At 29.5% G+C, this 10,264-nt stretch overlaps 1 protein-coding gene across 3 annotated transcripts; it reads left to right on the top strand.

Moving 5' to 3' along the window:
* Positions 1-5,792: 5,792 nt before the first annotated feature.
* Positions 5,793-9,457, top strand: LOC11421562 (transcription initiation factor TFIID subunit 9). Of its 3 annotated transcripts, none has more exons than XM_024779783.2 (4): positions 5,793-6,145; positions 6,227-6,601; positions 7,698-7,983; positions 8,966-9,457. In XM_024779783.2, the coding sequence occupies exons 3-4, from the start codon at positions 7,720-7,722 to the stop codon at positions 9,239-9,241; spliced, it is 540 nt and encodes a 179-aa protein (XP_024635551.1). In that variant the 5' UTR covers positions 5,793-6,145; positions 6,227-6,601; positions 7,698-7,719; the 3' UTR covers positions 9,242-9,457. The 3 variants fall into 3 exon arrangements, with proteins under 3 accessions (XP_024635551.1, XP_003598543.1, XP_024635554.1); XM_003598495.3 differs by having other exon boundaries at positions 6,227-6,610; XM_024779786.2 differs by lacking the exon at positions 6,227-6,601.
* Positions 9,458-10,264: the final 807 nt, after the last annotated feature.

Below are 10,264 nucleotides of genomic sequence, written 5' to 3'. Positions count from 1 at the left end.
CACTCTCTCCACTTTCTTTAGCTTAGCATTTATTTTTTTTGCAAGTTTTAATTCATTTGGTAATGTAATTTGTTATCATTGGTTTGTAGCTTGGCAAAGGGGCCATAGAATGTATTTAGGCAATTTTTGTAATATGGATTATGGACACTATGACGCACCGACACGCACACACTCACCTTAGATGTATGCATAGGATTGTATGGTTAGATAAGCGTTTAGGTTTGAACACTTAGATAAAAATCCAACTTTTTTCCAAAAAAAGAACATGCAAATAACTTCACTTGAAAATCTTTTTTGAAAATAAAATGGAGTCAAAACTCCTTATTTCCCCTTTTATTTTCTTAAGTAAAACTTTCAATGAATCTTAACCCTTCTTGGACTTTATTTTTGCAAAATGACTAAATCCACCTCACACTTTCCAAACCTTATGCCCTTGAGGCCTCTCATCTCTATTCTTCAAAATCTCTTCTCAAACCTAAAATCAACCAACAAACACAAAAACTATTTTTGAGAATGAACTACGAACGGTTTTGATCCCTTAAAAGGGTACGTAGGCAATGAGTCAAAACTCATCCAAGCCGAAATAAAATCAAATTCTACTTCTTCTCACCCCCATTCTTCACTCAAATAAAACTTCTTTTCTTTCAATAAGTAGGCAATAAAAATAAAGCGTAGAAATAAACTTAGGAGAGCGGTTCTTATGGAATACCATAATCGCTCCGGGTGCCTAACACCTTCCCGTAGCGAAAACGACCCCCGAATTCGGAAACTCAAGGGTTTTTCTCCTTTTACCCTTCCCAAGAAAAAAGAGAGATATCAACGGTCAAAAGGTTCAAGTCCAATTAATGACTTGGCACCCAAAAACCATGATAACAGTGTTTTTTGTACAATAAATATAATTAGTAGATAATTACAGTCATAGACGCCACTTCCTTAAACAAAATTATGTATACGGATTACAACTAAACTTTTTTCTTATGTATTTATCTTCATTTCTTCAAAATAATATTTAATCACACAAAAAATATACTGATCAAACTCTTAACGATTTTCCTTTATCTTGTATTTAAGCATCTCTTTCTTTGTAGTTTGTTAAAGTGATAAGAACACATTCAACTTTCCTGCAAAATAGAATAGATTTCAATTTTATTAGCAACATACAAAACACTAATTCATCATTTTCAGCAAAAATTTATACAATATGTACTAAATTAATTAATTTGTCTTTTCATTTCCTCACTGTTGTCTCCTTACTTTGTTTGTAGTTTGCTGAAGGACAAAAACTCTATTCAACTTTCTGCAAAAACATATCTAGATCAAAATATGTAGTTAAAGATAAATACAAATAATGAAGATCAGAAGAACAAAGAAGAAGTACATATTTTATTTTATTTTTTTGAACAAAGAGGTGCATGATAGATTATTAAAAGAGTAAATTACTTACTTGTGTCTCCTTTCTTTGTTTGTAGTTTGCTGAAGAGATAGTTGAAGATTAAGACAAATAATGAAGATAAGAAAAACAAAAAAGAGGTACATATTAGATAATGAAGAGAGTAAATTTTAGACATCAAATACCCTTGTGGATCTCTGATAATTTTTTTTATTTTGCAGGACTTTCAACTACTTGTTTAGTTGTAAAATGAACAGCTTTCAAGTTTCCTGCAAAATAAAATTAAAATAGTAGTTGGAGATTAGAAAGTTTGAAAAGAAGAAAAAATATTGACATTTGTAGTTTGGGAGAAAGAAGTTGAGAATGACAAATATGAGTAAAAGTGACTTTGAATATATAGTTTCAAAATCTTTGTGTTTTAAAATTTAGGGGGAAGTTTTGAAATTTGAAATATGTGATATGACATGATGTAAGTCATGGATGACATTTTTTTTTTATTGAAAAATGAGAAATTTTTAAAAGTAATGGAACTATGGGAATGGAAAAGGCAGTTAGATTTCGTCAAGTCATTTGGAGAAAAATGTGTAAAAATTTGAAACCATAAAGTAATAATAATAGTTAGGTGACGTAATCAGTTAGAAAAGGTAAATTTTAGATTCAAAAGTAACTAAACTAAAGACTTTGTTCAACTTGCATGATATCATCATAGTTACTCATGCCATCACCTAAACCGGTACTTTTTATTAGTTACATGACATCATTAAAGTTACTTGAGGTAATTTAGTTCAATAAAATAAATTTATGACATGTTTTACCCCATTGTTAGGACGTGGCAATCAACCATTGTAGGACATAAATATATTTTCCACAACGTCTTCTCTTCTTATATTAAGATATATATATATATATATATATATATATATATATATATATATATATATATATATATATAAATCGAAGTCCATCAAAATAAATAAATAAATTACATAGTTATTAGCGGAAATTAGTTAGACTTGTGATGATCGTTGTCCGTAATTAATTAATTTTTTTAAAATAAATTAAACTTTGAAAAATGCAATTATGCACATTAAATTAAGAAGATAATGAGTTTTAATAAGGATTATTATGAAATTTTGGTGGACTTTGATTTTTATATATTGTTATTGTTGTTAGAAGAAGTAGATGTTAGTAGATTTGTATCACTGATTACTTCGCCCGTGTATAAAAATAATTATTAGTAGATGTTAGTAGATTTGTATCAATAACGACTTCGCCTGTGTATAATAATAATTTTTAAAGTTAACAGTGACAACTTGTTTCTTGTATAATAAATCTTTTAAAGTTAACACATGAAATTAAGAAGATAGTGAATTTTAATAAGGACGGTTATGAAATTTTGAAGGACTTCGATTATATATATATATATATATATATATATATATATATATATATATATATATAGTTAGTAGAAGTAGATGTTAGTAAATTTGTATCGGTTCCCATAAAAAAAAGTAGATATTAGTGACGACTTCGCCCATGTATAATAATAATTTTTAAAGTTAACAATGACAACTTATTTCGTGTATAATAAATATTTTACAATATAATCCCTCAAAAAAATATTTTATAATATATATAAGTGATTTGCTTCAAATATATATATATATATATATATATATATATATATATATATATATATATAAGTGATGATATGTCACATGGTTAATAATTATTTTGAAATTTATATGAGCGACAACTTGTTTATTATGTTCTAATTTTTTAAAAAAAATTAATTACAGATAATGATCATGTATAACTAATTTCCACTGATAACTGTAGACTAATTTATTTATTTTGCTGGACTTCGTTTTTTAAATATTGTTAGAAGAAGTAGATGTTAGTAGATTTGTACCAGTGACAATTTCGCCATAATAATAATTATTGAAGTTTTTTTTTAAGTTAACAATAACAACTTGTTTCAATGTATAATAAATATTTTATAATATATATATATATATATATATATATATATATATATCAGTGATGACATGTCACATGGTTAAGAATTATCTTAAAATTCATATCGGCTAAAACTTGTCTCTTTGTGTTATAATTATTTTGAATTTGTACTCAATGATAACAAATGCTGTGTATAATTCTATTATTTTTTTTAAGTTAGTTTTTCACTTACGTTATGGTTTGAAAAAAAAAGAGAATAATGTTTTTTTGAAGGAAGGAGAATAATGTTTAATAATATATATTAGTGTATCTCTTGTCTCGTGTATAATAATTATTTTATAATATATATCAATGATGACAAATCATATGTTTAATACTTATGTCCTCGTGAGCTTAGCTCAGTTGGTTTGAATAATGCATAATATATCCAAGGTCCGGGGTTCAAACTCCGACCACTACCAAAATATGTTCAATACTTATTTTAAAATTTATATCAACATGTCTTGTTTATAATAATTTTTTAAAAATTTTGCGAAGTGACAACTTGTCTCGTTTACAACAATTATTTTAAAATTTTGAAGTGATGAGTTGACCCTTGTATAATATATTTTGTCAATCTTTTTTAAAACTTGTCTCTTAAACTATTTATACATCGTCTGTTACTGCCTTACTTCAAATCTATACACATCACTCTTTTTCTACTACTCTCTTTGGTATGTTGTACGTATCAAACGATCAATGTTTTACCGTTATTTTTTATGTAACAATGAAATATATTTACCTTATGTTTTTATGAATATAAAAAAAATTAAATTTTAATATTCATTAATTAATGTAACAACACGTCTTTAGATCTTGTAAAAAAACATGTTGTTAGATATATATATATATATATATATATATATATATATATATATATATATATATATATGTAAAATAACATTTATTAAATTATATTTTTAGAGGTTAAATAAACTACTACTATTTTTTTATTATTTGATAAAGAAATTATTTTTATTATTATTATTATTTTTTATATATTTTTTAAAGAATTTATTTATTTTTATTTTTATTATGATACACTAATTTTGCAATAAAAAAAGTCTACACCCCTTTACCCCTTTCTATCTCGTACAAACCTAGAGTATTTTTGAGAATTGCTGTTTACACATTACATAAGGCTGTGCCACACGAGTACTTTACGAAAATATCCTTCGGCAGTTAACTGCCGAAGTTTTAGTAAACCGGCGGCAGTTAACTGCTGAGGAAAACTTCGGCAGTAAACTATCGAGGAATACTACTGAAAACTTCGGCAGTTAACTGCCGAGGAAACTTCAAACCTGTTTTTTTTTTTTTTTTTTTTTTTTTAACAAAACCATAAATTGTCATTAATAATATTTATTGATTTTGAATGTTTCAATCATTATTTTGGTACGTTTCAAACAATTGTAGGATTATATTTATGTGTATATATCTTAATAAGAATATCATTTAAATCAATGTAAAAATTAAGCATTTGAATATTGTTTTGCACATTACTTAAATAAAAATAATAATAATAAATCGTTAAAATAATTGTGCACAACGATTTTTTTTTAAGGTATAATATGTTGTTATATTTTCTACATTAAAATAATTGCGCACAAAGATTTTTTTTTATTTAAGTAATTTGCAAAACAATATTCAAATGCTTAATTTTTACACTTATTGAAATGTTTTTTAGGACTTAAATGCTCTTTTTATTTATAATGTTTTTTGTTGTTGCATTTTTTTTTATTGAATCACCATTTTAGATCCATTAATTAACGATGGCAAACATTTTTATTTTTTATTGTTGCGTTTTTCATGTTAATTAAAATAATAATATCTGAAATATTAGTATAAAGTAATAATAGGTTAGTCAAACCTATGAATAATGATATACATCAATGAAATTAATTACTAATAATTACAAATATAATTATTCTATCATTTAAAACGTTTTTGTTGCCTTTTTTTTTATTGAATCATCTTTTTAGGTCCATTAACTACCGATTGCGGATATTATTCATCTCTCATATTTCTTCATTTAAGGCAACAAAATCATATGAATGAAATCATAAAAATAATTATGTTTAATTCCTTAAAAGATTAAAGAATTAAATTTAATTAAGGAAAATCATATGAATGAAACGTACCAAAATAATGATTGAAACATTCAAAATCAATAAATATTATTAATGACAATTTATGGATTTTGTTAAAAAAAAGAAAAAAACAGGTTTAAGGTTTCCTGGACAGTTAACTGAGTCGGTTTTTTAAAATTCGGCAGTTAACTGCCGAGGAGCATTTGAGTAATTTACCCGTGTTTCCCAGCCAAACCAAATGTGGGAACAGCAATTCTCAGTATTTTTTTTATAATTTTCTTTTTATTTTATTTTTTGTCATTTAACTTTATTCCACACACACCACATTTATTTCAAAGTTAATTTTCTCTCTCTTCACCAAAGAAATCTGGAAAACTCTCTCATTCTCAAACAAACCTAGCCGCCGCCTCCTCCCTCCTTCAGTGTGTCTCCGGCGGCCGTTACATTGCTCCACCATCTTCATTTTTGAAAATCCATCACCATAAAAAGAGTCCCCTCCATCTTCTCTACAAAACCCATTTAAAAATATCAGGAATGGACAACCTTCGCCGGTGACCACCACGCCGGAGCTTGCAACCACCGCGCCGGGAAAGAGCTTCCGTGTTTTCATCCCAATCTGGGTCAGAATTTTTACACAAACCCTTAAACCTGGGCTGTTGTCTTCATCAAGGTCAAGTTCTTTACATATTTTGTTTCCATTACATGCAACAACAACAATACAAATATGAAATTGGATGTAATTTTTTTGTAGATGAATCTTCTTTAGTTCCGATAGAGGGATGAGCAGCTGATTCTGAGAGTGAGAGAATTGAGAATCAGAGGCGGAACTGGGGGTTGGCACCCCATCCCTTTATGGAAATTACTATTATGCCCTTCATTAAAATTAATATTTTCCAATCCAATTTTTCATTTGGTCATCAATTTTCTCTTTCATCAAGTGAGAACAGAGAAACGCGTTCTCTTCTTCTCCCCCCAACAAAGCAAATCGCGATCCAATCCACAGACAACCACCACACCACCGCGGCGACCACTCGCCTACTCCTCCTCCTCCTCCATCTTCTGTATTGTGTTTAAAGAGCTATCTCCATCTCTCTCTCCACAAACCCTAGTTCTAGTAAATTGTAAGGTAAATTAGGTAATGTGAAATTGAAGTTTGATTTTGTTGATGGTAGTTTTACAAATTTGGTTTTTGTCTTTGCTAATTGCTTTTGATTATCACTTTGACTAGAGTCATACAAAGTAATCTTTGCATTGGATTAGAAAATCATAATAGCTGTTATTCCAAACTTGCTTTGAGAATAAGTTCGTCCAAATGTAAAACACTTTATTTCAAATTCCATCATAACAAAATCAATATGTTTGATTATCAAACAAAACTAGTTAATCAGTAATATTTTCAAAGGTCATGAGATCAAGATGGTTGTGTGGTTTAGGAAAGATTTGAATATCATGAAGTAAAAAAAGAGGAATGTGACTTCACTCATATAACCTGCAGAAATTTTAGAAGCGAGGCTGAGTTTTAAACTTAGAATATCAGTTTTAACATTATTTGTTTATATATTGTGAAATCATAGTTCAGGGTTAATCTTAATCCCCTAAATATAGTTTTAATGTTACAAATTTCCATTTCCTAAATGCTAAGGCTAAGCTGTTTTGTATTACAGAAGTTTGATTTTGTTGATGATAGTTTTACAAATTTGTTTTAGAAATCCAAAATAAACAGAGGCATACCTACTTTGATCTTGCTGTTATGTTCCTATTTTGAACCTATTCTGTACCTACTTTGATTGTTGCTGATCTTGCTGTTATATTCCTATTTTGATTTGCTTATTTTGCATACTACTCTTTCTGATCTTTCTGAATCTGTTTCAAGAATCTTCTAGTTATGTCCAACTTTCATAACACAAACAACATTATGAGGTTGTAGGATCCAAACTGCTCCGAACATTGATAAATCTTGCATTTCATTGTTTACTTTCTGCAATCTTTCTTTCTTATGCATGTTTCTGATTTGCTAGATAAATCTGTTTCAATCCAGTTTCAAGAATCTTCTAGTTATGTCCAATTTTTCATAAACAAACAACATCGTTTTACTAAACACCCATTTAAAAAATTCTTGTCATCCTATTTATCAGATACAGAACATTGAATTAGAAACTTATAATGAAATTTTTCCATGTAATACAATCACTCATTTGTCTTTTTTTCTTTCATGGGTGCAGTGATTGCAGTGGGATAACTTCTATGGCTGATAACGAGGAAGATTCGAATATGCCAAGGGATGCAAAGATTGTGCAGTCTTTGTTGAAATCAATGGGTGTGGAAGAATATGAACCTCGTGTTATAAACAAGTTCCTTGAGCTATGGTATCGCTATGTGGTTGATGTGTTAACAGATGCCCAGGTGTATTCAGAGCATGCTGGCAAGCCTGCAATTGATGTTGATGATGTTAAGCTGGCCATTCAATCCCAGGTCAACTTCAGCTTCTCTCAACCACCCCCTCGTGAGGTAATATTCTTTATAATTCACTGTTTATTAATTTTTGTGCCTAAACGTTAGATTTTGTTTCACGCCAATCATCAACAAACCCACCAAAGGATTAAATGCATCTATTTTGTTTGTTCTGCGTAGTTATTACAATTTGTTCATTAAATTATCATGATTGGCTAAGATGATGCATATAAAGTTGTGCATTATTCTTGTTATTTTCTTTTCTCTTCTGTTGGCTCTAGCTTTCTTGGTCTCCAACTTTTACAGTAATGCAGTTCTTCACTAATGGCTTGTAGAAATTTTCATGCATTAATTTTTTAAGATTCGCATGTTTGGGCTGGAATTATCTCTTAAAATCAAAAATATCTAGAAATTAGAAACATGTTACTGATATCCATTTTGTTAGTTACCAGCTCATGAGTTGTAATCAGGAAACATTTGCTTGCTCCTTGTGTGTCATGTAACCCAATACCATATGCTCTTTTTCTTCAGGTTTAATTATTTTGTAGGTCCCTAAACTATTTGTAAATTTTTAAATAGGTCCCTAAACTAAAACAAATTGTAATCAGATCCCTGGGTTTTTTTTACAAGCAATTGCCTAAATTTATTAGTAATTGTAATTAGGTCCTTAAACTGAAAAGTTTTTAATTGGTCCTTAAATCTTTTTTTTTAACAGCGGTCCTTAAACCTTAAAATAATTTGTAGTTAGCTCCTTGAATTCAGGGACATTAATTCAAATTATTTAAACTTTTAGGGATCTAACTGAAATTATTTTTAGTTTAAAAGGGACTTGATTAAAGATTATTTAAAAGTCCAGGGACTAGATTAAGAAAATAGTTCAGGTATCTAATTGAATATTTTTGACAAATATAGGGACTCAATTACAAATATGTTTAATTTAGGAACCTATTTAAAAATCCTCAAATAATTCATGGAACTACAGCACAATTAAATATTTCTTTAAGCTATAACAAATATGTTGAATGTAATTGCTTTTCAGGTGCTTCTAGAGCTAGCACAAAATCGCAACAAGATACCATTGCCGAAGTCTATAGCAGGGCCTGGGTTTCCACTTTCACCCGATCAAGACACATTGATTGCTCCCAACTACCAGTTTGCAATTCCAAACAAAAGGTCTGTCGAACCTATGGAAGAAACTGAGGATGAAGAAGTTCCCAATGCCGATCCCAACCCATCTCAAGAAGAGAAGACAGATGCGCAACAAAATCCCCATCAAAGAGTGTCATTTCCCCTGCCTAAACGCCAAAAGGATTGATTTGAAATCCCATGTCACTGAGGCTTTTATTAGTTGGCGATGGTTGTGATAAAAGGCGAATTTTTGGGTACATCGATCACCCCTGCTGGTGATTCATTGCTATCAAGACTATTTATGCAATATTATTGTTGTTGTGAAGTGATTCAACTTTCTGAATTTACAAAATACACTCATACTTTTTATCTGTTATAATCTCAGAATCTATCCCTATCCTCACTCTCAGCTTTCAGCAAAAAAATTGCAAAAACATTGTTCCCTAGTCAAATTTCTAGGGAGGTTGATTTTATGAATGTCTTCCAACATTTCACCTTCTACCAAAATCTCCACCTAGAGAGTTCACTTTTTGCCTAGAGGCTCATCAATAAACAATGACACCTCTTTCACTTTCTCGCGGGACAAAATTTTGCTCTTTTTCCTCACACTGGCCTTCAAATCTTCATTTTTCCTGTTGGAATTATAATTTTCCATAACCCAGACAGAATAAATTGTTTGAAACACAAGAACCAACCTAATGTATACCACAAGCCATAAAAAGTTAATTTAACATGTTTCTATTGTTGTTCAGTTTATATAAAATTTTGATGCAATCGATCAATATAACGAATAGGTTTTAGGGTTGAGTGATAAAAATAAAATGTATGTTTTATACTAGCTTTTTTCTTAGGGATGTTTTATACTAGCTATAGACTATAGTCACCACTCACCCGTATACACGCATATAGCATGTACTATTGCTTTTGATGGACAATAATTTGTGTGATATAATAATTCCGTCTCATGTATTGATGATTGGTGATTGATGGGCAAAGAGGACTCTATTAGGACCGACCCGTTACTACAAAACCATCACCTAGAAAGAGGCCCCTAGCCAAGTAGCACTGTACTGTGTACTTGTGGTGAGTTGTGAGTGACCAAACACATCTCTACCAAAACGGCTTCTATGACAGAGAAGTGCAACATGTTGTTTGCAGTTAAAAAAAATTGTTTCAACAACAACAATCAAATTTCATCTCATTCACTGTC

This window comes from Medicago truncatula, chromosome 3 (assembly GCF_003473485.1).
Source record: "Medicago truncatula cultivar Jemalong A17 chromosome 3, MtrunA17r5.0-ANR, whole genome shotgun sequence".
Lineage (NCBI taxonomy): Eukaryota > Viridiplantae > Streptophyta > Magnoliopsida > Fabales > Fabaceae > Medicago > Medicago truncatula.
The sequence above is the reverse complement of the archived record's forward strand: the minus strand, read 5'-3'. Positions and strand labels throughout refer to the sequence as shown.